The sequence below is a fragment of the Salmo salar genome, chromosome 10 (assembly GCF_965601325.2).
Source record: "Salmo salar chromosome 10, fSalSal1, whole genome shotgun sequence".
NCBI classification, from domain to species: Eukaryota; Metazoa; Chordata; class Actinopteri; order Salmoniformes; family Salmonidae; genus Salmo; species Salmo salar.
The window spans coordinates 95,536,547-95,563,398 of record NC_138300.1 but is presented as its reverse complement, the minus strand read 5'-3'; the positions used below and the strand labels follow the sequence as shown (position 1 = coordinate 95,563,398).

General features: G+C 44.6%; 1 protein-coding gene across 2 annotated transcripts in view; it reads right to left on the bottom strand.

Moving 5' to 3' along the window:
• Positions 1-752: 752 nt before the first annotated feature.
• LOC106561208 (voltage-dependent calcium channel subunit alpha-2/delta-1) overlaps positions 753-26,852 on the bottom strand; it is a 116,283-nt gene continuing 90,183 nt past the window's right edge. Inside the window, exons 19-39 of one of the 2 annotated variants that reach the window (XM_045698746.2) lie at positions 25,992-26,063; positions 25,500-25,571; positions 25,283-25,344; positions 24,855-24,931; positions 19,359-19,419; positions 19,036-19,130; positions 18,374-18,455; positions 15,579-15,641; positions 14,407-14,510; positions 13,562-13,648; positions 13,378-13,445; positions 12,753-12,791; positions 12,594-12,665; positions 10,595-10,747; positions 9,160-9,212; positions 9,016-9,071; positions 8,589-8,715; positions 7,297-7,409; positions 5,256-5,338; positions 4,789-4,877; positions 753-2,856 (exon numbers count right to left, since the gene is read on the bottom strand). In XM_045698746.2, coding sequence (XP_045554702.1) covers positions 2,820-2,856; positions 4,789-4,877; positions 5,256-5,338; positions 7,297-7,409; positions 8,589-8,715; positions 9,016-9,071; positions 9,160-9,212; positions 10,595-10,747; positions 12,594-12,665; positions 12,753-12,791; positions 13,378-13,445; positions 13,562-13,648; positions 14,407-14,510; positions 15,579-15,641; positions 18,374-18,455; positions 19,036-19,130; positions 19,359-19,419; positions 24,855-24,931; positions 25,283-25,344; positions 25,500-25,571; positions 25,992-26,063 — 1,665 coding nt within the window. In that variant the 3' untranslated portion in view covers positions 753-2,819. The remainder of the gene's footprint in view (positions 2,857-4,788; positions 4,878-5,255; positions 5,339-7,296; positions 7,410-8,588; positions 8,716-9,015; positions 9,072-9,159; positions 9,213-10,594; positions 10,748-12,593; positions 12,666-12,752; positions 12,792-13,377; positions 13,446-13,561; positions 13,649-14,406; positions 14,511-15,578; positions 15,642-18,373; positions 18,456-19,035; positions 19,131-19,358; positions 19,420-24,854; positions 24,932-25,282; positions 25,345-25,499; positions 25,572-25,991; positions 26,064-26,852) is intronic. The other variant, XM_045698747.2, reaches the window with a different exon arrangement.

Below are 26,852 nucleotides of genomic sequence, written 5' to 3'. Positions count from 1 at the left end.
TATGAGAAAATAAATATAAATTAATGTTGGCATAATGAATCCCAAGCCTTGAAGAAAGCACTGAAAATCTTTGCCACAGGCAGACTCACTGTAACTAATGGTTGGTCATAGTTGCATAATACCCTATTAGTCTATCAGAGAATCTGAGGAGCATTATTGCATTTTGAAAAACGTATTGTTATCAGTGTGCTAGAGAACACAAGAACATCTTATCATATTTTTGTTGTTGTATGTCTATTAGACAGCCATGGTCATTGCATGTCTGTCAGTACCTTATGATATTAAACCAAACACTGATAAGTGATTAGAATTGCATACAGTGACATTCATCATTAAGCAGACATTACAAGCCAGTGCTGTACAGTACATCCATGTAACTGCATGATTAGTTATTTACTAACCTGTCAGCGACGGTACAGTTGACTCTGTACCAAGGCTCCTAACACAGTGGAATGGCTGGGAGCCACTCTCTGTTGTTCTCGCAGAGCGATGGAAGAGTTGTCCTCTCCCCTCCCCTCATCTGTAGCAGTATCCTGACCTTGCTCTGCGCAGCTGAAAGATAATACCATGTTTGTCCTGATCTGTGACCCGCTGTTTGATCTCTCCAGCATGAACTATTATTAAATCATTATTGAAGTATTACTTGTGGGAACAGGGGACCTCAAACAGTAAGCGGTTCTTTTATGTCCATCTGCTGTGCCAAGCTGGATGTCCATAAAACACTCTCCTGTTGAACGAACAGCTAATCAATAGACCATAACAATACTATATGTTTATTGTGAATACATCATATTTGCACAAGAATCACCACCAAGTTATATAAACATTATATCTCCTTTTTTCAGTTTCTTTTTTTTTTTTTACAGTAAATATCATTATTGTACAAATGTATACAAAATGTAATCAGGCTAGTCAAGTTCCACAAAAGAGTAAGTCATGTATTAAAGCACAATCAAGGATTACCCCAGGGACATGCCTGTACCAGGGCTACATAATGTCCTTACGCGACTCCAATAAACAGGCATGATCCTGAACGCCCAACCAGTTAGTCACACGATGGCCATGGCAGAAAGGACAACACAGGCAGCGATAGGCCCTGATGTAAAAACAACATAACAGGAGCTGTTTGTTCATCATTTTGGGTTACAGTGCTGCTTTTTTGTAATGTGTAGTTTACAGTGAACTTAACTTTGGTAAGGTTGGGATAAGAGTGGGGTAAGACTTGAAACTGTCTGTGGTTCAGGTCTGTGGTAACAGTGCCTGTACCTTGGTCCTCTCCATCATGGCCAAACAGTGACTTATCCATGGTTTGAGGAGCGTCCAACATCGAACAGACTTATTCCGTCACATTGCAGCATTCTGACACCGAGCTTTCAGCGTCTGGTTGACAGCACTTAGAGAGCAACACAAAGAAGAAACAAGCAGTAGAAGACGGAAAAGAAACAGTCTTTATACTGTATGTGCTGATATCATTCTCCAGTTGTCTGCTCACCAAGGCATGTGAAACAAACTCCTGTAGTCTTTTGGAAAGCTTTTCTGTCTTTCACTTTGCTGAAATCCTGAGTCTGGGGATCCAGAGGAAACTAACTTCAGGAGCACATTGTTCTACAGAGGTGGGTTCAAGTCTGTCTGGCAGACTGAAGGTGAATGAGACTGACCCCCAGGCTAGATAGATACCAGCTAGTTATGTAACATAAGAAACATATCTCTGAGCTACTGCTCCTGCTCTACTACTACACAAAGCATACTGTACGGCGTGCAACTGGGACACATTGAGACATCATTCCAATGATTCCCCATCAAAGATTAACTCTGGATATATGAATGGGATGTTGACGCTACATAGGCACTAGGAATCTGATGCATCAAATGAAGCTATACTGTATATGTATCTCTAAAGACCTGGGTCAAATAGATAGTGTATCACTTGAGTTGCACTCGATTTCGCTTTCCCGGTGCAATGGAACCAATGGAATAGTCCCAAAAGTACAACCATGCTCACTCAGCAAGTGAAGCTAAATGAAGCACACCAAAAGTATTTGGCTCAGGTCATAGATTGGCACCATGGCCATAACGATATTAAAGTATGATTTGACCCTACATGTTATCAGAGTCTCTTTCATGGGCCAACTATCCCCATTACTCTAAGGAGCTTTATTTGGTGTCATAGTAGTCAGCTCTCTGTTGAGTGAACCCTACTCTAGTCTACTGCATCTATTTACTCACTGCTGGTTGACCTGGAACAGTTGGATTATTGAGAACTTTGCTGTCCATTTCAGTTACAGTGTTCGTTGTCTTCATAATGATCTTTTTCTACATATAATAAATATCATAAGCAACAATAATACAAACAACTAGGCCTACACAAATAATCTGCTGTCAGTGAAAAATAATATGTTGGCATGAAGGACAGCCACTCAACCTCCCTCAGACTCAAACCAATACATAGATACTACAGAATTAAAGGGTTTGGTTAGCTCTTACTGTTGCACCATAGAATAGAATAGAATATCTCAGGCAATTGAAACATGGTGGAGAAGAGAAGTGACCGATGGGAGAGAGCACCCTTTGGCATTGGAAAATGATTGGAGAACAGGAGAGTGACTCCTCTTCCATACTGGCAGTGAGTTAACACATCAGTGATTACGTTCAGAGGATGGGGTGTCAGAAAACAGTCCAATGTAAAACACTGTCTAAGTGAGATGTGAGTGTGTATGTGTGTGCATTTGTGTGTTTGTGTAGGGGTCATGAGTGTCGGGAGCCAGTGAGGAGCCACAGCAGCAGTAGTTGGAGCCCCAACATGGGCCAGAGGGAGGGGCTTAGAGAGGTCCCGCTCCCACAGTCAGAATCATCCTCCTGTTGGACACAACAAACGTTAATCAGACAGGCAGCCAATGAGATAATTCAAACCAGATTATGTGGCAAATAACAGATTAAACACATATTACAAGGCTGCGTTCAGGAGAGTGCAACATCATTGAAATGTCGGTGTGTGTGTGTGTGTGTGTGTGTGTGTGTGTGTGTGTGTGTGTGTGTGTGTGTGTGTGTGTGTGTGTGTGTGTGTCCTCCTCCTGTTTGATGCCAGTGTTCAGGATATCTGTCAAAATAGGTCCCCACGTGTCGGACATACGCAACACCAACACAGGCTCTCCTCAGGGATGTGTTTTGTCCCCACTCCTGTACATCTTGTACACTAATAGTTGTACTAGTTCCCATCCTGACAGACACCTTGTTAAGTTCGCTGATGACACTGCCTTGATCAGCCTGTTGCATGATGACGAGGAACACCATGGCCCGGTCCTAAATGACTTTGTAGAGTGGTGTGACGAATCACACTTGGTCCTCAATACCAACAAGACCAAAGAGATGTGCATAGGCTTCAGGAAGCATACAACACCTACCTCTGCAACATCTATCAGAGGTCAGAACATAGAAATTGTAGAGGAATACAAATACCTGGGTGTCCTCTTGGACAATAAGCTTCAGTGGAGTAAATGTACAGACCTGATCTACAAAAAGAGCCAACAGATACTGTACTTTCTCAAAAAGCTGGGATCTTTTAATGTTGACTGTACTATACTGACTCTGTTTTACAAATCTTTTATTGAGAGTATTTTAACTTTTTGTATTGTTTGTTGGTTTGGCAATTCCACTGTCAGCCAGAGAAATATGCTGAGAAGGATTATCACCATAGCATGCAAGGTACTTGGAATCAAACAGACAGGCCTGGATGAGATCTTTAAGGTCAGGGCCCTCCGCAAGGCTCACAAAATCAATTTAGACCCAAGCCACCCCCTGTACCTGGACTTTGAACTACTCCCCTCTGGGTGCAGGTATAGGGCACCCCTCAGCAAGAAAAACAGAACTAGACAATCATTTTTGCCAGGTGTGATATCCCTCCTAAATAGCTTGGGCTAATGTTCCTATCGACCCAATAAGGCCAGCAGGCTAGTCTCTTTTTATTGGTATGTAACTGTTAAGAAAGTTGATTGTCAATTTATTTTGTTACTTAAACACCACTTTAAACGTGTACATGACACTGCAACAATAAAGTCAGTAAAGTAAATATCTGTGCATGCTCTTGGCCTTGGTGTGTGTGTATGTTTGTGTGTTTGTGTGTTGTACAGTACAGCACATCGTCAAAGGTAGGAAACCCATCTGTTGCTTCCTCAATTTACTCTAGATGGAATATAGACTGCAGAGGAACTTCCATCGTTCAGCTGGGGAAGAGGGATTTGTCCTACATTCACTCTCCAAAGAGGATCTATATCCGCTGTATAATACCTGTACCCTCCATTCCCAGGCCAGCCTAAACATCGCTACCGGCCTGTGTGTGTGTGTGACAGGTCTATTATGAGCAGTACGAAGACTGTGTGTCAGAATAGGCAAGGGAAATACTGTGGGGTATGTTAAATATTTACATGAGTGATGTCAGTATTTTTCAGAGTAGGAGATGATGTCACATTCACAGTAACAGCCTTCTCACCATCAATCACATTCCATCCACATCCACTTGACTTAACAGTACACTATTCACCTGGTGTAGAATTACATGATCAAGTGGTAGATGCCTTTCTTTTGCTCTGGGATTATCCAAGTGGGTTTATGCATTTGATGGAAGTACTAGAAGCCAGGTAGTAATTGATACCACATAGCTAGTAGTGGCTATGTGTAAAGTCTGATTATTGGCAGGTTTCAGGTCAGTTAGTAGTTCATGTGTGTAAGGCCTGACTATCAACATTGCTGGAGTGACATGTCTCAGTTCAGTTTGTATTGAAGAACACTGACCCAGGGCCCAGCATCAAAACCTGCAGCAACAGGAGGAGGGGGACAGGACTCAGACCAGAGACACCGCTGATTGGACACAGGGGCTCGTCCTACCATGTCAAACAAGAGAAGCAGCCAATGGAGATGCAAAATGAAGGAAGGAAATTGGAAATAGAAAAAGATACAAGGAAAAAGAAAAAATGTAAAGATGAGAATGAAGATTTCATGCAAAAACACTAAATGACAGTTACTGTAGTGCCAGTTAATGAAAGTCAGTATAAAGGGTGCAATAATGCAGGATGATATAACTTAATGAAATATGTCAGAAAGATGAGAGAATGAACATGAGAAGACCTGTCATGCAAGCAACCAGTTCATTTGATGGAACAAAAAAGATCACTGAGAGCAAAATGTAAAACAGATAAACAAATGCATGCAATCAGGCAATGAAGAACATTCAAACCAAGAGATAGAGAAATAGAATTTACGTCTATGTTGTTGTCGAAACACACATCAGGTCCTTTCCTGTATCTGGGGTTCTGAGCCAGCTCACATGGGTCTGGACCTTGGGCTGCACACACACACACTAAGGAAATACTAACACACTCACACCTCCTATTAGTACAATACTCCCATGTTACCCTTTAACACTCTCCCTTACAAACTCAGACATATCACCCTGTCTGTGGCAGAGTATTACCCTTTAACACTCTCCCTTACAAACTCAGACATATCACCCTGTCTGTGGCAGAGTATTACCCGTTAACGCTCTCCCTTACAAACTCAGACATATCACCCTGTCTGTGGCAGAGTATTACCCTTTAACGCTCTCCCTTACAAACTCAGACATATCACCCTGTCTGTGGCAGAGTATTACCCTTTAACGCTCTCCCTTACAAACTCAGACATATCACCCTGTCTGTGGCAGAGTATTACCCTTTAACGCTCTCCCTTACAAACTCAGACATATCACCCTGTCTGTGGCAGAGTATTACCCTTTAACGCTCTCCCTTACAAACTCAGACATATCACCCTGTCTGTGGCAGAGTATTACCCTTTAACGCTCTCCCTTACAAACTCAGACATATCACCCTGTCTGTGGCAGAGTATTACCCTTTAACGCTCTCCCTTACAAACTCAGACATATCACCCTGTCTGTGGCAGAGTATTACCCTTTAACGCTCTCCCTTACAAACTCAGACATATCACCCTGTCTGTGGCAGAGTATTACCCTTTAACGCTCTCCCTTACAAACTCAGACATATCACCCTGTCTGTGGCAGAGTATTACCCTTTAACGCTCTCCCTTACAAACTCAGACATATCATCCTGTCTGTGGCAGAGTATTACCCTTTAACGCTCTCCCTTACAAACTCAGACATATCACCAAGTCTGTGGCAGAGTATTACCCTTTAACACTCTCCCTTACAAACTCAGACATATCACCCTGTCTGTGGCAGAGTATTACCCTTTAACACTCTACCTTACAAACTCAGACATATCACCCTGTCTGTGGCAGAGTATTACCCTTTAACACTCTCCCTTACAAACTCAGACATATCACCCTGTCTGTGGCAGAGTATTACCCTTTAACACTCTCCCTTACAAACTCAGACATATCACCCTGTGTGTGGCAGAGTATTACCCTTTAACGCTCTCCCTTACAAACTCAGACATATCACCCTGTCTGTGGCAGAGTATTACCCTTTAACGCTCTCCCTTACAAACTCAGACATATCACCAAGTCTGTGGCAGAGTATTACCCTTTAACAACTCCATTCACCATGATTGAACATGACACTGTGATTGGACAGACTCTCTTGCTGATAAATAGTGTGCAATACAGGGAGTGTGTACATTTTATAGCTTATCTCGCTGTATGTGTGAGTGTGTTTAGTCCTCATTATCAGCATATTGAGTCGTAATAAACTACATGCCTCTGGTTTGACCCCTCTCTGAACTCTGACAACGACACTTTTACTGTTACACCAGCAGGAAGCTAAATCCCCAGACACATATGTCTCGTATACACACACACACACACACACACACACACACACACACACACACACACACACACACACACACACACACACACACACACACACACACACACACACACACACACACACACACACACACACACACACACACACACACACAGTGATTCAAAGTGATCCCAACATGGCTCCAGATGTTCCATTCAGATACATAGCTCCATATGACTAGACATGACTAGAGTTTTTCACTCCAGCAGTAATACTAACTAAATGAATACAACTGTACTACCATGTGTCCTGCTAATGGATGATGTAGTTATATGTGAGGGTACTTCTTATCTATAGCCATGTGGTTTCAATACACAGGCTTGGTATTATGTTGATAATGGTAGCAACATGTAGAGAGATACAGTGCTGCTGAGCTTCTGTTACCGTTTGTCTAATGCAGAGGTTTGTGTGTGTGTGTGTGTGTGTGTGTGTGTGTGTGTGTGTGTGTGTGTGTGTGTGTGTGTGTGTGTATCAAAGGATACAGGGTTGCTCAGCTTGTCTTAGTGGTCTGGCGTCACAAGACAGACAGGTGGCCTTGGCATCAGTGATCAGAAACACCAGGTTAGTGTTGGGCAGCTTCTCAGCCCGATACATCCTGAAACACACACACACAAAGTGTTTGTAAGCTACTTAGCATTATACATCATGAAAGGATGAGAGGAGAGGAGAGGTGAGAGAGGGGGGAGAGGAGAGGAGCGGAAAAGAAGAGATAAGAGGGGGGGAGGAGAGGATGAGAGGAGAGACAACACTTCCCTTCCATTGGAATGTTATATTATTCTTTCAATGGAATTCACTATTATTCCAAGACAGAAGGAAGAGGCTCCACTAGATTTCAACCCCGAAACAAATGGAAACACTCCCAACAGACTAACAAAGCTTTCACACAACATGCTCTTTATCTGCCTCAGATAAGAGTAAACGCTGCTCGTTCCTTCCGCCTCCCGTGACATCACACATATGGGCTACCATGGTGATATACACTATATATACAAAAGTATGTGGACACCCCATCAAATTAGTGGATTTGTCTATTTCAGCCACACCCGTTGCTGACAGGTGTATAAAATCGAGCACACCGCCAGCAATCTCCATAGACAAACATTGGCAGTAGAATGACCTTACTGAAGAGCTCAGTAACTTTTAACGTGGCACCGCCATAGGATGCCACCTTTCCAACAAATCAGTTCGTCAAATTTCTGCCCTGCCAGTGGAAAGGTCGAGGCGCAACAACGGCTCAGCCGAGAAGTGATAGGCCACACAAGCTCACAGAACGGGATCACCGAGTGCTGAAGTGTGTAGCGCACAAAAATCGTCTGTCCTCGGATGCAACACTCACTACCGAGTTCCAAACTGCCTCTGGAAGCAACGTCAGCACAATAACTGTTCGTCTGGAGCTTCATGAAATGGGTTTCCATGGCCGAGCAGCACACAAGCCTAAGATCACCTTGCGCAATGCCAAGCGTTGGCTGGAGTTATGTAAAGTTCGCCGCCATTGGACTTTGGAGCAGTGGAAAAGCGTTCTCTGGAGTGATGAATCACGCTTCACAATCTGCCAGTCCGATGGACGAATCTGGGTTTGGCGGTTGCAGGAGAACGCTACCTGCCTAAGGAATAATGGTCTGGGTCTGTTTTTCATGGTTCGGGATAGGCCCCTTAGTCCTAGTGAAGGGAAACACACACACACACACACACACACACACACACACACACACACACACACACACACACACACACACACACACACACACACACACACACACACACACACACACACCTGGAGCAGTTTCCACAGTCAAGGACTCCTGAGTAGGATCTCTCTTCGTTGTCAAAGAAGTACTGAGTCTGCTCTGTGATACAGCTCTCCTTAAACATGTTAGCTGACATGTCATCATCTGAGTCCGCTAGAGAGAGAGAGATACAGAGAAAGAGATAGATAGAGATACAGAGAAAGAGATAGAGAGAGAGATACAGAAAGAGAGAATCCACTACTGTCACCATACTCAACCAAAAACCCAAATCAACAAACAAGCAAACAAAACAGGTCTGTGCTTACAACTCCTCCACATAACTACTCCAACGCCCAAGGATATTTACACTATATTAACAGCCCATTTTAGCGACAACAAACATATTGTACCTTTATAAATTGACTGTTGTATAATCACATAATTACATCCAATATACTGTACCCTAACACTCACCTGCCTCTAGGAAGCTGGGGAATATGAGACCGTAGAAGAGCTGCTGTATTATCGACCTAGAGAGACAAACAAACACATTACTGTTGGTCTAAACAGCAGACCATATCTAAACAGTTGTTACAGTAACCAGACCATTTTTCTCACCAGGCAGCAGTGGAGGCCCACCAACCTATACTCAGCATGTCTGCTATAGTGGGCTGGAGAGTGGAGAGGAGAGCAGCACTGAGTGCACAATTCACAACATAAGGACAGAATATACACATATACAGTGCATTCAGAAAGTATTCAGACCCCTGCACTTTTTCCACAATTTGTTACGTTACAGCCTTTTTCTAAAATTGATTAAATATTTTTCCCCCCCATCAATCTACACACAATACCCCATAATGACAAAGCAAAAACAGGTTTTTAGGTTTTACAAATAAGAAACAGAAATACCTTATTTACATAAGTATTCAGACCCTTTGCTATGAGACTTGAAATTGAGCTCAGGTGCATCCTGTTTCCATTGATCATCCATGAGATGTTTCTACAACTTTATTGGAGTCCACCTGTGGTAAATTCAAATGATTGGACATGATTTGGAAAGGGACACACCTGTCTATATAAGGTCCCACAGTTGACAGTGCATGTCAGAGCAAAAACCAAGCCATAAGGTCGAAGAAATTGTCCGTAGAGCTCCGTGACAGGATGGTGTCGAGGCACAGATCTGGGGAAGGGTACCAAAACATGTCTGCAGCATTGAAGGTCCCCAAGAACACAGTGGCCTCCATCATTCTTAAATGGAAGAAGTTTGGAACCACCAAGACTCTTCATAGAGCTGGCCGCCCGGCTAAACTGAGCAATCGGGGGAGAAGGGCCTTGGTCAGGGAAGTGACCAAGAACATGTTGGTCACTCTGACAGAGCTCCAGAGTTCCTATGTGGAGATGGGAGAATGGAGCAAAGTACAGAGAGATCCTTGATGAAAACCTGCTCCAGAGTACTCAGGACCTCAGACTGGGGAGAAGGTTCACCTTCCAACAGGACAACGACCCTAAGCACACATCCATGACAATGCAGAAGTGGCTTCGGGACAAGTCTCTGAATGTCCTTGAGTGGCCCAGCCAGAGCCCGGACTTCAACCCGATCGAACATTTCTGGAGAGACCTTAAAATAGCTATGCAGCGACGCTCCCCATCCAACCTGACAGGGCTTGAGAGGATCTGCAGAGAAGAATGGGAGAAACTCCCCAAATACAGGTGTGCCAAGCTTATAGCGTCATACCCAAGAAGACTCAAGGCTGTACTCGCTGCCAAAGGTGCTTCAACAAAGTACTGAGTAAAGGGTCTGAATACTTATGAAATGTTATATTTCCCTTTTTTTAATAGATTTGCAATCATTTTCTAAAAACCTGTTTTTGCTTTGTCATGATGGGGTATTGTATGTAGATTGATGAGGGAAGAAAACGATTTCATCCATTGTTGAATAAGGCTGTAGCGTAAGTGAAGGGGTCTGAATACTTTCTGAATGCACTGTATGTAACCAAAGCAAGATAATGCATTTATGCATGTGTGTGTGCTGTGTGTGTGTGTGTCTCACCACATAGACAGACCGTGGCCCTGCAGCAGCCTTGCTGTCTCTCTCAGGATCGCAGACTGACTGGTAGTCGTAAGTCTTGTAGAAGGAGTACAGAGACGTGTTGACCAGACTGATCATCACGACTGGGTCTACCTCCCCAAAGAACTGGCCAATCTGTATACAGGGAACAGAGAGCTGCGTTCAACTACCACACCTACACATTTATTCATAAAGAACTGACCTATCTATACACACAGAGGACAAGGTTGTACTCAACATTTACATTTTAGTCATTTAGCAGACGCTCTTGTCCAGAGCGACTTACAGTAGTGAATGCATACATTTCATACATTTTATTTTTTCTGTGCTGGCCCCCCGTGGGAATCGAACCCACAACCCTGGTGTTGCAAACACCATGCTCTACCAACTGAGCTACAGGGAAGGCACTCAAGACACCCCACAGAGAACTAGAGGAGCATTCAACAACCAAAGACGCAAAATGGATGCCTGCTCTATGCATTAGAAAGCCTTGATCCTAAATGAATGGGGAGGATTGAACTACCTAATCCAATTTAACAAAGTAGAGCCAAAATATGCCATTCACTTGGATTGAAGCCGCAGGATTCTCCTAAGGAGTATAGTAGGATATACAAAGCAGATTCAGCATGACTTTAGACCACATGAAATGTATGAAAACATCTGTCCAACTTTGATACAGGGGTGAACTCTCTCTTTAATAGAGGTTACCATAACAGAGTCGGAACCTCTCCCTTTCTCTCTCTCTCTCTGATACTGTTCCAGAGACTAACCCTTTACTCTGATGGAGAAGCAGACTTCTGTCCTACAGGAGCTTTCAAACACACTCTAACAGGACACAATGGGCTCAGAACGATGTCATACCCATGTCATAATCATGTCATAAGGCGTATACATGACCTATGTGAGTGAGTGATGGGTTGGAGTCATCCAGGTCAGATGAAGCAGAGATGAAGAGAGGAGCAGGAGAAGAGATCTGGTGGGCAGCCAAACCAATATAAACCTTTTAGTACTCATTCCAACAGGAGTGTCTTGGCTTTAAGACACTGGATTTATGTTCTACTAACTTCAGGATACTGTAGATGCCATAGAGCCATTTTCTTTCAGATCTGTGCTTTAGATACTTGTTTGTTGTCATGTCAAATATGATATGGCATTCGGTATTAATGAGTGTTATAGAAGCAGAGGACAATACAAGAAAATAATATCTTATTAGGTCCTGTGTGGCTCAGTTAGTAGAGCATGGTGTTTGCAACGCCAGCGTTGTGGGTTCGATTCCCACGGGGGACCAGTACGAGGAAAAAATGTATGAAATATATGCATTCACTACTGTAAGTCGCTCTGGATAAGAGTGTCTGCTAAAATGTAAATATGGGCGTGACAATCATAATTGTCACGCCCTGACCATAGAGATCCTTATTATTCTCTATGTTTGGTTAGGTCAGGGTGTGACTCGGGTGGGGAAGTCTGTTTTCTGTTTCTTTGTTTTTGGGCCGAGTGTGGTTCCCAATCCGAGGCAGCTGTCTATCGTTGTCTCTGATTGGGTATCATTCTTAGGCAGCCTGTTTTCCACCTGTGTTTGTGGGAGGTTATTTTCTGTTTAGCGTCTATGCCTGACAGAACTGTTGGCTTTCGTTTTGTTGCTTTTTGTTATTCTTGTTTGAGTGTTTCTTGGAATAAAGTATCATGAACACTTACCACGCTGCGCCTTGGTCCACTTCTCCTTCTAACGAAGAGCATTACAATAATAGTCAGAGGGGTCACTAAAAGCACATCCAGATCAGTTAAACAGATTCCATAAGGGCCAGTTTCCTGGAGACAGATTAAGGATAATCCTCTCCATTGAACATGTTTTTAGTCCAGGACAAGGCTTAATCTAGGTCTGGGAAACCGTCCTATAGCCAGACAGAATGTTGACCCTGCACTGGTAGAGCAAACATACCTGTCTCTGACAGAACAAGCTGATTGGTTGATGGAGACTCACCTGAGTGATATACTCATCCTGATTGGACATCAGCAGGAAGCCGCCATCATCCAGGATGACACAGTCAACGTGCTGCAGAGAGAGAGAGAGAACATCAGTCAGTAAAGAACATTATCAACATTTCTAAATATTTTTCATAAGTAAGACAGGCCATAGTACCTTATCATTCTTCAGACAGCCACAGATTTCATCCTTGCACTGCAAACACATTAGAACACACAACACCATGTATGAAGGGTAACTTGTTGAGCAAACACATTAGAACACACAACACCATGTATGAAGGGTAACTTGTTGAGCAAACACATTAGAACACACACCATCATGTATGAAGGGTAACTTGTTGAGCAAACACATCAGAACACACACCATCATGTATGAAGGGTAACTTGTTGAGCAAACACAGAACACACACCATCATGTATGAAGGGTAACTTGTTGAGCAAACACATCAGAACACACACCATCATGTATGAAGGGTAACTTGTTGAGCAAACACATCAGAACACACACCATCATGTATGAAGGGTAACTTGTTGAGCAAACACATCAGAACACACACCATCATGTATGAAGGGTAACTTGTTGAGCAAACACATTAGAACACACACCATCATGTATGAAGGGTAACTTGTTGAGCAAACACAGAACACACACCATCATGTATGAAGGGTAACTTGTTGAGCAAACACAGAACACACACCATCATGTATGAAGGGTAACTTGTTGAGCAAACACAATATAAGTGATCGTTTCTTAACTATGGGGAAAAGTGTTTCCTTACGTTGACTTTGATGGTGGCATTCATGAAGCTGTTCATCCAGGCAGAGACGTTCAGTTTCACCCCCACCACTACAAGACATATTCAGAAACACGTTTTTATTGAATAGCCCTTCAGAAGTACCCACTGCAACAACTAAGCACCCGGCTTAGGTGCTTAGGGGATGGGGACAGTATTGTCCACTCACCAGCTGGTTTGAGGTTGACTCCATCTATGTTGAGGTCTACAGCCTTGCTCACCAGAATACCTGACTCATAGCCTGATTCCCTGCTCTCTGCAGCAGAGAGAGAGAGGGAGGGAGAGCAGAGGAAAGAGTATCAAGACATTCACATACAGTGACACTTGTTTGACAATGACAGTAATTGTGTGAGGCTTGGTAAGAATCATATTTGATGAATATAATCTTTGTTTGTTTGGTCTGATGTAACTGGACATAAATTATGTGTGGCTTGGCAGTATGAGTACATACTGCAGTATAGTATGAGTACATACTGCAGTATAGTATGAGTACATACTGCAGTATAGTATGAGTACATACTGCAGTATAGTATGAGTACATACTGCAGTATAGTATGAGTACATACTGCAGTATAGTATGAGTACATACTGCAGTATAGTATGAGTGAAAAACGGAACCTTATAGTGAAGGGAGACAAGGGTTCTTTAACTCAGAGATCTGGTCTATAGAGTACTGTAATACTACAGGGACATACACACAGGTGGAGTCAAAAGTAGCAGAGAGAGAGAGAGCTAAAGAAAGAAGTACATGAAAAATTGTGAGTGGAGAGCAGAGGAGAGAAAGGGGAGGGATAGACAGATGAGAGGAAGCAGAGAGAGTGGGGACTAGAGGGCCTCTCATCTCAGATCTCAGCCAGTAGAGCAAGCCGTTCGTCCCCAGAGAGAGGTTTGCTGACAGACCACATTGAGGAGAAGACACCCTTGGGTCCCTGTGTGTGTGTGTGTGTGTGTGTGTGTGTGTGTGTGTGTGTGTGTGAGCGCGCGTGCGTGTTTGGTGAGTGTGTGTTAACCCACTGTTGAAGTATGGAGCGGTGAAAATATAGATGCTGTTATCCAGAGTCCTCTTGTAGAAACTTGAGTCATATGTCTCAGCATTCTCTGTCCACTCCTCTCCAGCACTGAAACACACACCAACACATGCACACGCATACACGTACGCACATTTTTAAGACACAGATGTCTAAAAGATTTTACTCAAATACAAGGCTACACTTTGATCAAAATAACAGTCACACCCAACAAACTGGAAAAATGACATGGAATTGGCCCAGAGATAAAGAAAACGTATGGTTTTTATGAACGTATTTTTACATATTTTCTTCACATGCAATAATAACTAAATTCAAGCCAGTCATAAAAACTCAATATAAAGTTGTTTTCTAACTGGTGATCTGCAAGTTAAATTGCATGTTAGATATATAAATATAAGATACAACTTTTTACTAAGATCACCTGCCTAAATTCAGACATGAATAACAACCAATGAATAACAACCAATAACAACCTTTCCTTAGTAAATAAATCACAGAAAGATGCTTTCGAAAACCTAACATTTTAGCTACAAACTTAGTACAAACTGCTGTACTCTAACAATCAACAAGACTGATTCCCATTTGACAGCTAGATGATATACACTCTAATGATAAAGATCTTCAGACAGAGAGAAGAGACAAAGAAAGAGAAAGAAAGAGACAGAGACAGAGACAGACAGAAAGAGAGAGAGACAGACAGAAAGAGAGAGACAGAAAGAGAGACAGAGAGAGAGACAGAAAGAGAGACAGAGAGAGACAGAGAGAGAGACAGAAAGAGAGAGACAGAGAGAGAGACAGAGAGAGAGACAGAAAGAGAGACAGAAAGAGAGAGAGAGGAAAAGAAAGAGTCCATCTGTACTGAGAATGTCACCAGTGTTTGTGAACCATGTTCTAGGCTGGGCTAATGGGCTGTAGGTGATTTGGGAGAACCAACTCTCCATGAAATGTGAAATGAGCCAGCAGAGCAGGTAGGGAAGTAAAACAGTATCATATCCAAGCCAAACCATTATACACTTTAAAATAGCTTTGTGCATTAGCCAACTCCTACCAGTATTAATCCCTTGTCATGGCTTCTTACAATAGGAGTTGGCCACAGCACCTACAGTTTGGGATCGGGCTAATCTAACTAACATGAAAGGAGAAATCTGAGCATACCTTCTGGGATAGACTCTGGTGATCCCTCCATCAGTGGCTACAAACCTGGCCAGAATCCCGCCCCTGGGAACAGAAAGAACACACAGGAATCAATCACAGTTCAATTGATGAGGTAAAGAGGTAAATCGAACTCGACCAAAACAATGGAATTGCCATGGAAACTCGTGGGGGAAATGTCCGTGGGGGAAAGATCCTGAATCTCCTCATTGCCCCCCAGCAAAATTAGCCTACATTTAGGCTATTGTTAATATAGTGCATTCGGAAAGTATTCAGACCCCTTCACTTTTTCCACATTTTGTTACGTTACAGCCTTATTCTAAAATGGATTGCATTTATTTTTTTTTCTCATCAATCTACACACAATACCCCATAATGACAAAGTGAAAACAGGTTTTTAGAAAATGCTTGCAAATCTATAAAAGAAAATGAAAAATAACATTTACATAAGTATTCAGACCCTTTGCTATGAGACTCGAAATTGAGCCCAGGTGCATCCTGCTTCCATTGATCATCCTTGAGATGTTTCTACAACTTGATTGGAGTCCATATGTGTTAAATTCAATTGATTGGACATGATTTGGAAATGCACACACCTGTCTATATAAGGATCTATAGTTGACAGTGCATGTCAGTGCAAAAACCAAGCCATGAGGTTGTAGGAATTGTCCATAGAGCTCCGAGATAGGATTGTGTCGAGGCACAGATCTGGGGAAGGGTACCAAAACATGTCTGCAGCATTGAAGGTCCCCGAGAACACAGTGGCCTCCATCATTCTGAAATGGAAGAAGTTTGGAACCACCAAGACTCTTCATAGAGCTGGCCGCCCGGCCAAACTGAGCAATCGGGGGAGAAGGGCCTTGGTCTGGGAAGTGGCCAAGAACATGATGGTCACTCTGACAGAGCTCCAGAGTTACTCTGTGAGGATGGGAGAATGGAGCAAAGTACAGAGAGATCCTTGATGAAAACCTGCTCCAAAGTACTCAGGACCTCAGACTGGGGTGAAGGTTCACCGTTCCAACAGGACAACGATCCTAAGCACACAGCCATGACAACGCATTCTGACAGAGCTCTAGAGTTCCTCTGTGGAGATTGGAGAACCTTCCAGAAGGACAACCATCTCTGCAGCACTCCACCAATCAGGCCTTTATGGTAGAGTGGCCAGATGGAAGCCACTCCTCAGTAAAAGGCACATGACAGTCCGCTTCGAGTTTGCCAAAAGGCACCTAAAGGACTCTCAGACCATGAGAAACAAGATTCTCTGATCTGATGAAACCAAGATTGAACTCTTTGGCTGGAATGACAAGCGTCAGGTCTGGAGAAAAAATGGCACCATCCCTAAGGTGAAGCATGGTGGTGGCAGCATCTTGCTGTGGGGATGTTGTTCAACAGAAGGGACTGGGAGACTAGTCAGACTCAAGGGAAAGATGAATGGAGCAAAGTACAGAGATCCTTGATGAAAGCCTGGTCCATAGTGCTCAGGACCTCAGACTGGGGCGAAGGTTCACCTTCCAACAGGACAATGACCCTAAGCCCACAGCCAAGACAATGCAGGAGTGGCTTCGGGACAAGTCTCTGAATGTCCTTGAGTGGCCCAGCCAGAGCCCGTACTTGAACCCAATCGAACATCTCTGGAGAGACCTGAAAATAGCTGTGCAGCGACACTCCCCATCCAACCTGACAGAGCTTGAGAGGATATGCAGAGAAGAATGGGAGAAACTCCCCAAATACAGGTGTGCCAAGCTTGTAGCGTCATACCCAAGAAGACGCGAGGCTATAATCACTGCCAAAGGTGCTTCAACAAAATACTGAGTAAATGGTCTGAATACTTTTCGAATGCACTGTATGTGTATTTCACACTATATTGAGGTAAAATTACTATGATGCTTGTATGGATGCCAACCTCAACATGTTCATGTCATCTGAACCAATCAATTGCATTACAGTTATAATTGACTGACTACCACCATTGATTTCTGTATGCTAGCTATACTAACAGGAGTTAGCATTTAGCAGTCACTTCTTCTAAACCTGAAAACGGACAACTTCTAAATGTTATGCAGCGAAAACAGCCAAATAACACTTAAGTAACCACATTGTGGGTTTGTTACAATACATACTGTAAATTATGACGGATTTGACGGATATCCACTTTGTTAAAATCAGATTTGTTGAACGTGTGCCAATCTGGTCAATGGAAGCATCGCCCCATTTACCACATCTTTAACAGAGGCTCAGGGACCATCTAGACTAATCAGAGAGGCATGAGCTAAATATTCCACTGTCTTTGAAGCCCATCTCGCTCTCCCAGGAGAAGTCACTAGTCCATCTGAACAGTGTGTGTCTTGGAAAGGCCTACAAAGAGGCCTACACATCACTGTGTCCAGAACACTAATTGTTGTATTCCCTGAGAGTCGCTTCTCTTTATGTCCTAATTCTTTGAGTTCTTTGTTCAGTAAATAGTTCCTGTTTATGTGAGCATGTGTGTGTATGGCGTGATGAATGCATGTTGAGGTAATTACTGTGGTGTCTTCAGAACACACCAAGTCTTGGCATAGCTGGTCCTGTGTCTTTCTTTAATCATATTTTATTGGTAAAACACAGACAAGATTCTCATAGCAACAGACCAAGACATTAGCATATAGCAGTACTAGCTGCCTGGTGTTTCTCCAATAAGACATCAACAAGACAGGGAATAGACTGACTGTCTATATGACTCATGTAACTGACTCATGTGTACATGTAGATGATGCCCTGATGGCGGTCAGTGTGTGTGTGTGTGTGTGTGTGTAACTCACAATGTCTGCTCCTTCCACAGTTTGACCAGATCAGCAGTCAACCCAGCGTCCAACAGCAGCCTACTGACCAGAGTCACATTACCTAGACAGGAAGACATTGTTACTGAAGTATCTTCCACAGTAAACCGCTTGGTAAACTGCAAGGATGACACATAGGAGTTTAGATGGCTTGAGCTTGCTTAGACAACACAGAGGACATTGCGATCCATTAGACAACACGGAGGACATTGTGATCCATTAGACAACACGGAGGACATTGATAGGATCTCCAGTAGCTGATACCCATTAGATGATGACACTATAGAGGTTCTGAGTCACACAGTAGCATGACAACATCAGGTTCTAGGAAGCTCAGTCGATCAGGATGATATCAGACTACACTTATCCAATGCCTACTGCATTAGATAAGGTTGATGTCATTCCTGGCCAGACCAGACTAATCAAACGCCTCTCTGGGACCTTCACAGGGCTATGGAACACCATAAAATCAAAGTGGAGGGAAACTCTCCTGACTCCACCCACTAACCCCTCCCCCTGGGTGGGTATAATAGGTAGAGGAATTCCATCTGTGTGTGTGTGTGTGTGTGTGTGCGTGCGTGCGTGCGTGTGCATGCATGGGTTGTATGAGCGCCTGCGAGTGTTAAACAGCCATGGTAACTTACATGGCTCTTCCAGTGTGTTCCTGTCTATGAACTGGTTGAAGTCCAGGAGGAACTGGGTGTTGTTGTCCTTGTCCTTCAAGCCTTTGCAATACTCCCTACAGAAATAGCAGACGCTGTATATTAGATACATTACATCTCAAATTCAACATCTGTACAACATTAAACTCCTTTTATAACTTCTACCTAATTCTACGCCATGCTCTTCAATCCCAGCATAAACTGTGGAATAACCAGATACTCCTAGTAAGTACACTTCAGGAGTAACAATGGTTGAAAATGGAGGAGGGTGGAGGAGATTCAGATGTGCTGCTGCAGCCTCTCACCTGGGGGCGATGAAGGTGTATCCCAACTCATCAAACATCTCCACCTGCAGAGTGTTCATGGCTGAAGAGAATAGAGAGACATCTTTAGGACCTTACACACTCTGCGGAGCAGGATTCATGGCCTATACAGCACACCAGACTGATCATTATGGAAATAAAGAACTGAAAGATGAATGAGTGAAACAAGACATGACAGAAGGAGAGAGAGACAATGATTATGGAGACAAATTCCCATCCATCTTTAAGCTTGGTAGTGCCACTAGTCTGTCAGCATGAGTTTTCAGGGCTGTTAGGCCAGTACACTCTGCTGACTGTCACTGTCAGGCCTTATCTAGAACACTGCTGTCTATTAACTCACTGTCAGGCCTTATCTAGAACACTGCTGTCTATTAATTCACTGACAGGCCTTATCTAGAACACTGCTGTCTATTAACTCACTGACAGGCCTTATCTAGAACACTGCTGTCTATTAACTCACTGTCAGGCCTTATCTAGAACACTGCTGTCTATTAACTCACTGACAGGCCTTATCTAGAACACTGCTGTCTATTAACTCACTGACAGGCCTTATCTAGAACACTGCTGTCTATCAACTCACTGACAGGCCTTATCTAGAACACTGCTGTCTATTAACTCACTGTCAGGCCTTATCTAGAACACTGCTGTCTATTAACTCACTGTCAGGCCTTATCTAGAACACTGCTGTCTATTAACTCACTGTCAGGCCTTATCTAGAACACTGCTGTGTATTAACTCACTGACAGGCCTTATCTAGAACACTGCTGTCTATTAACTCACTGACAGGCCTTATCTAGAACACTGCTGTCTATTAACTCACTGTCAGGCCTTATCTAGAACACTGCTGTCTATTAACTCACTGTCAGGCCTTATCTAGAACACTGCTGTCTATTAACTCACTGACAGGCCTTATCTAGAACACTGCTGTCTATTAACTCACTGACAGGCCTTATCTAGAACACTGCTGTCTATTAACTCACTGACAGGCCTTATCTAGAACACTGCTGTCTATTAATTCACTGACAGGCCTTATCTAGAACACTGCTGTCTATTAACTCACTGTCAGGCCTTATCTAGAACACTGCTGTCTATTAACTCACTGTCAGGCCTTATCTAGAACACTGCTGTCTATTAACTCACTGTCAGGCCTTATCTAGAACACTGCTGTCTATTAACTCACTGTCAGGCCTTATCTAGAACACTGCTGTCTATTGACAGAGTTCTGCTTCATCTCAGCCACAGACTGGTTAGAGTGATGACAGGTCAATGTGTGTCACACACACACAGACACACACACACACACACACACACACACACACACACACACACACACACACACACACACACCACACACACACACACACACACACACAGTTGAAGTCAGAAGTTTACATACACCTTAGCCAAATACATTTAAACTCAGTTTTTCACAATTCCTGACATTTAATCCTAGTATAAATTCCCTGTCTTAGGTCAGTTAGGATCACCACTTTATTTTAATAATGTGAAATGTCAGAATAATAGTAGAGAGAATGATTTATTTCAGCTTTTATTTCTTTCATCACATTCCCAGTGGGTCAGAAGTTTACATACACTCAATTAGTATTTGGTAGCATTGCCTTTAAATTGTTTAACTTGGGTCAAACGTGTCGGGTAGCCTTCCACATGCTTCCCACAATAAGTTGGGTGAATTTTGGCCCATTCCTCCTAACAGAGCTGGTGTAACTGAGTCAGGTTTGTAGGATCCTTGATCGCACACACTTTTTTAAACAATTGTTGGAAAAATGACTTGTGTCATGCACAAATTTGATGTCCTAACCGACTTGCCAAAACTATAGTTTGTTAACAAGAAATTAGTGGAGTGGTTGAAAAACAAGTTTTAATGACTCCAACCTAAGTGAATGTAAACTTCCGACTTCAACTGTATATGAGGTGCCGGATAGACAGGGAGAAAAGGTGTGGAGTGAAACTGAAGTGATGGAACAAGCAGACAAGGGGAAGAGGAATACTTGCCCTTCTGCCCTGTAGTGACCCCAGATAGAGAGAGAGGGAGGGAGCGGGAGAGAAAGAGAGAGGGGAGGGGGGAGAAGGAGGGAGATAGAGAGAGAGAGAGGGAGGGAGCGGGAAAGAAAGAGAGAGGGAAGGGGGGAGAAGGAGGGAGATAGAGAGAGAGAGGGAGGGAGCGGGAGAGAAAGAGAGAGGGGAGGGGGGAGAAGGAGGGAGATAGAGAGAGAGAGGGAGGGAGCGGGAGAGAAAGAGAGAGGGGAGGGGAGAGAAGGAGGGAGATAGAGAGAGAGAGGGAGGGAGCGGGAGAGAAAGAGAGAGGGGAGGGGGGGAGAAGGAGGGAGATAGAGAGAGAGAGGGAGGGAGCGGGAGAGAAAGAGAGAGGGGAGGGGGGAGAAGGAGGGAGATAGAGAGAGAGAGGGAGGGAGCGGGAAAGAAAGAGAGAGAGGGAGGGGGGAGAAGGAGGGAGATAGAGAGAGAGAGGGAGGGAGCGGGAGAGAAAGAGAGAGGGGAGGGGGGAGAAGGAGGGAGATAGAGAGAGAGAGGGAGGGAGCGGGAGAGAAAGAGAGAGGGGAGGGGGGGAGAAGGAGGGAGATAGAGAGAGAGAGGGAGGGAGCGGGAGAGAAAGAGAGAGGGGAGGGGGGGAGAAGGAGGGAGATAGAGAGAGAGAGGGAGGGAGCGGGAGAGAAAGAGAGAGGGGAGGGGGGAGAAGGAGGGAGATAGAGAGAGAGAGGGAGGGAGCGGGAAAAAAGAAAGAGAGAGGGGAGGGGGGGAGAAGGAGGGAGATAGAGAGAGAGAGGGAGGGAGCGGGAGAGAAAGAGAGAGGGGAGGGGGGGAGAAGGAGGGAGATAGAGAGAGAGAGGGAGGGAGCGGGAGAGAAAGAGAGAGGGGAGGGGGGAGAAGGAGGGAGATAGAGAGAGAGAGGGGAGGGAGCGGGAAAGAAAGAGAGAGGGGAGGGGGGAGAAGGAGGGAGATAGAGAGAGAGAGGGAGGGAGCGGGAGAGAAAGAGAGAGGGGAGGGGGGAGAAGGAGGGAGATAGAGAGAGAGAGGGAGGGAGCGGGAGAGAAAGAGAGAGGGGAGGGGAGAGAAGGAGGGAGATAGAGAGAGAGAGGGAGGGAGCGGGAGAGAAAGAGAGAGGGGAGGGGGGAGAAGGAGGGAGATAGAGAGAGAGAGGGAGGGAGCGGGAGAGAAAGAGAGAGGGGAGGGGGGGAGAAGGAGGGAGATAGAGAGAGAGAGGGAGGGAGCGGGAGAGAGAAAGAGAGAGGGGAGGGGGGAGAAGGAGGGAGATAGAGAGAGAGAGGGAGGGAGCGGGAAAGAAAGAGAGAGGGGAGGGGGGAGAAGGAGGGAGATAGAGAGAGAGAGGGAGGGAGCGGGAGAGAAAGAGAGAGGGGAGGGGGGAGAAGGAGGGAGATAGAGAGAGAGAGGGAGGGAGCGGGGAGAGAAAGAGAGAGGGGAGGGGGGGAGAAGGAGGGAGATAGAGAGAGAGAGGGGAGGGAGCGGGAGAGAAAAGAGAGAGGGGGAGGGGGGAGAAGGAGGGAGATAGAGAGAGAGAGGGAGGGAGCGGGAGAGAAAGAGAGAGGGGAGGGGGGAGAAGGAGGGAGATAGAGAGAGAGAGGGAGGGAGCGGGAGAGAAAGAGAGAGGGGAGAGGGGGGAGAAGGAGGGAGATAGAGAGAGAGAGGGAGGGAGCGGGAGAGAAAGAGAGAGGGGAGGGGGGGAGAAGGAGGGAGATAGAGAGAGAGAGGGAGGGAGCGGGAGAGAAAAAAGAGAGAGGGGAGGGGGGAGAAGGAGGGAGATAGAGAGAGAGAGGGAGGGAGCGGGAGAGAAAGAGAGAGGGGAGGGGGGAGAAGGAGGGAGATAGAGAGAGAGAGGGAGGGAGCGGGAGAGAAAGAGAGAGGGGAGGGGGGAGAAGGAGGGAGATAGAGAGAGAGAGGGAGGGAGCGGGAGAGAAAGAGAGAGGGGAGGGGGGGAGAAGGAGGGAGATAGAGAGAGAGACGGAGGGAGCGGGAGAGAAAGAGAGAGGGGAGGGGGGAGAAGGAGGGAGATAGAGAGAGAGACGGAGGGAGCGGGAGAGAAAGAGAGAGGGGAGGGGGGAGAAGGAGGGAGATAGAGAGAAATAGAGAAAACAGAAACTTTGGGATGTCTTATCAAATTCATATTACAGCAATATAAGAAGTCTTAAAAAGAAGGGAAATCTGATCTAAAACAACCACACTATCCAAACTGAGAGGTGCTACCATGCAGAGACATGCAATAAAGTACAGTATGTTCACAGAGATATCCACAGTTACTCCAGCACAGTATCTGTCTCTTCTATTATTCCATGTGACAGGCTTTGGCTTTGGATTTCACTATGTTCTTTCCAATAGAGTTCCTACACTCATAAAGACATCAATGTCCATCAATCAATCCCTTAAAAGAAGACATCACAAGAAAAACGCCATTAAATTGATACAGTCATGCCAGCAGTCTGTGGAACCGTTTACTGATGGTTCAGTATGAAAAGGTTCATGACTATCTGGTGCATAATCAAATAATTTCAATAGCATGTAAAACATGACAGGCAGATTGTAGGACATCTCATGTAAGGACTGGGAAGGGTAGGAATCACATGGACCTCAGCTGTTCTCTCGTTTACTCTCTGTCAATACAGATTTGTCATTCCTTTTCCCTTCTTTCCTTCCATCTTGTTTACCTCCTTTTGTTTTGCTCTGTCACTGTGTAGAATTAATATACTTCATCATGCTAATACAGATACATGATCATGCAGAGACTGGATGACAGATAAGGAACAGTGAGTTATACACCAGGAAATAGACTACTTGCCCCATGGAGCTGTACGGATCCCATGAAGGGGCAGATAGAGGGAGGACATGAGGGGAACATTAAAGTCAAGAGAGTGGGACAGTTTGTAGAGGTGGATTTATCTTGTACATCAGAAGTACAGTACAGGAACCATGTAATAAAGCCTCTATGAGTAGTGATAAACCAGGTCTGGGTAGAGAAAGAGGTGCAAACAGGCAGGCTGTGTAAGGTAACATGCCTCCTCTGCCCTCAGATTCAAAGAAAGGGAACAGAGGAACAAGAGATGGAAAAGAAGAAGAGAAAGAACAAGGAGAGGGAGTGGAGTGCATCAGAGCTGATGGAGGGAGGGAGGGAGGGAGGGAGGGAGGGAGGGAGGGAGGGAGGGAGGGAGGGAGGGAGGGAGGGAGGGAGGGAGGGAGGGAGGGAGGGAGGGAGGGAAGAAAAGAGAGGAAGTATGTGATCTGGGAGAGGGTGATGGAGAGGGAGAGTAGGGTGAAGAACTTTGGCAAAACTCACTGATTTGAGAGAGCAAAGTTGTTGTGGTGTGTTTCTTTTGTGGCTGCATGCCTGTGTGTGTGTGTGTGTGTGTGTGTGTGTGTGTGTGTGTGTGTGTGTGTGTGTGTGTGTGTGTGTGTGTGTGTGTGTGTGTGTGTGTGTGTGTGTGTTCTCACCCATGGCCTGTCTGATGGTGTCTCCCAGTTTGGCCTGTATGTAGTGTTCACTGTAGGTAGGCAGGACCAGGGCCAAGCTGAGGAAATAAAGGTCTTGTCATTATACAGGACCCTGTCCTTTCTCTGTTGACACACTGAAGGCGATGCTTGGAAAAACATGTTCCATCCACAAGGTGACAGGACACTGAACATCTGCATTTAAACACATTTCAGTAGTTAAGAAAAGGGTTTTACTGTGATAGAGAGGGACAGAGAGTGCCCCCTACTGGCCAGACCTTATCACATTCATGAAGTAGAGATGTGAGACCACTGTGATGTTATAGCAACCTATCCAATCCTTTCAGATCACTACACGTTTCCAGGAGATATGGCTAGGGGTTAAAGGTTGTTTCTGTACTGGGTCAACATCTTTCAGGCCTCCCTCCTACCTGTAGTCTGTTCCATTGACCTGAGCCCAGGTGTACGTCCTTTCTCCTCTGTCGATGTATCTCTGTCAGCGAACACACAGAGGTGTTAAAACAGTCATAATCCTAAATCGTAAACTACACGTAACTTACTTCAACCTAAATCATGCACTGATGTCACTAGGAGACGTGTAAGTGAGAATTAGTACTATTATGTGTCTTTCATTTGTGCTGATCTCACCTCATCCTGAGTTTTAACTAGAGTCTCTATGGTCTCTTCACCTGGGTTGCCATCTATCATCATTCTCCTGATCTACACAGAGAGAGAGAGAGAGATAATGCATGCATGGTTTTGTGTGTGTGAAAGATAAAATGAATATAAAAATATATCTTCTTCAACTGTACCACGTGTCAAAAGTGTGAATGGTTACAGGGTCTGATCTCACTGCCGTTCTCTCTCTAAAACACAGTGCACATCTGTACACCAGCGAGAGAGAAAGAGAGGAATAACAACAGGGAGATCGGTAGCACATCTATATGCTGAACCTCCCTCTTGGAGTGTCTATGTATATGATAGAAGCAGGATGAAAGGAGAGGGAGAGACAGACAGAGTGGGATATCCACTGCTTCTGTAAACATGTCCTCTCATTTACAGCTAGTCACTGTATAAATCACACTCAATTAACTTTAGCAGGAGACAGGACACAACTAACACCTGTGTGTGTGTGTTTACCTGGACTTTGATGTCGTTCTCCAGTTCAGCATCGAGGAAGTCCAGAGTGACAGGCTCCTGGAATTTAGGGTTCTGAAGAGAGGAGGGTGTTTAGTCTGGTGGATGAGTTACCACGCACACACACACACACACACACACACACACACACACACACACACACACACACACACACACACACACACACACACACACACACACACACACACACACACACACACACACACACACACACACACACACACACACACACACACACACACACACCCCCCCCCCCCCCCCCCCCCCCCCCCCCCCTTGTATATTCAATAGCATGACTTGTTTGATATCGGTCCCCCTGAAGCATGTTGAGTTGTTACAGTGAGTTGTAATGAAACACAGTTTCAGGGATCACCAACTAGATTCAGCCGCGGGGTGATTTTTCTGGAGCGGATGGTCGGGGGGGAGGAACATAATTACTAATAATTTGTAGACTGCAAATTGACCTCAAGAAGCCCAAACAGATATGTTTGACTCAAACATATACATTTCAGACATTGCTTACATTTGTATATGATCACGTCTCTCTATTTTGCGTGGGAATACATGGGAACAGATTTCCTTAATAAAAATCACTTGGAGCTCATTTCCTGGTGTATTTACAGTCTTTAATATCCAACAATGAAAATGTAAAAAATAAAAACTTGCTCAGAAAACTTGGGAGGCCAAATAAAATCAGCGCTGGCAGTCGGGAAACCCAGTAGACTGTGTAATGTTTCAGTCATGGGTTCTTAGCATGGCTTCAGGCCATAGAGTAAAACTCTGCTCCTTACCCTATCGTATTATTGTGTTCTACAGTATATACTGTACATTCAGACAAAGAGC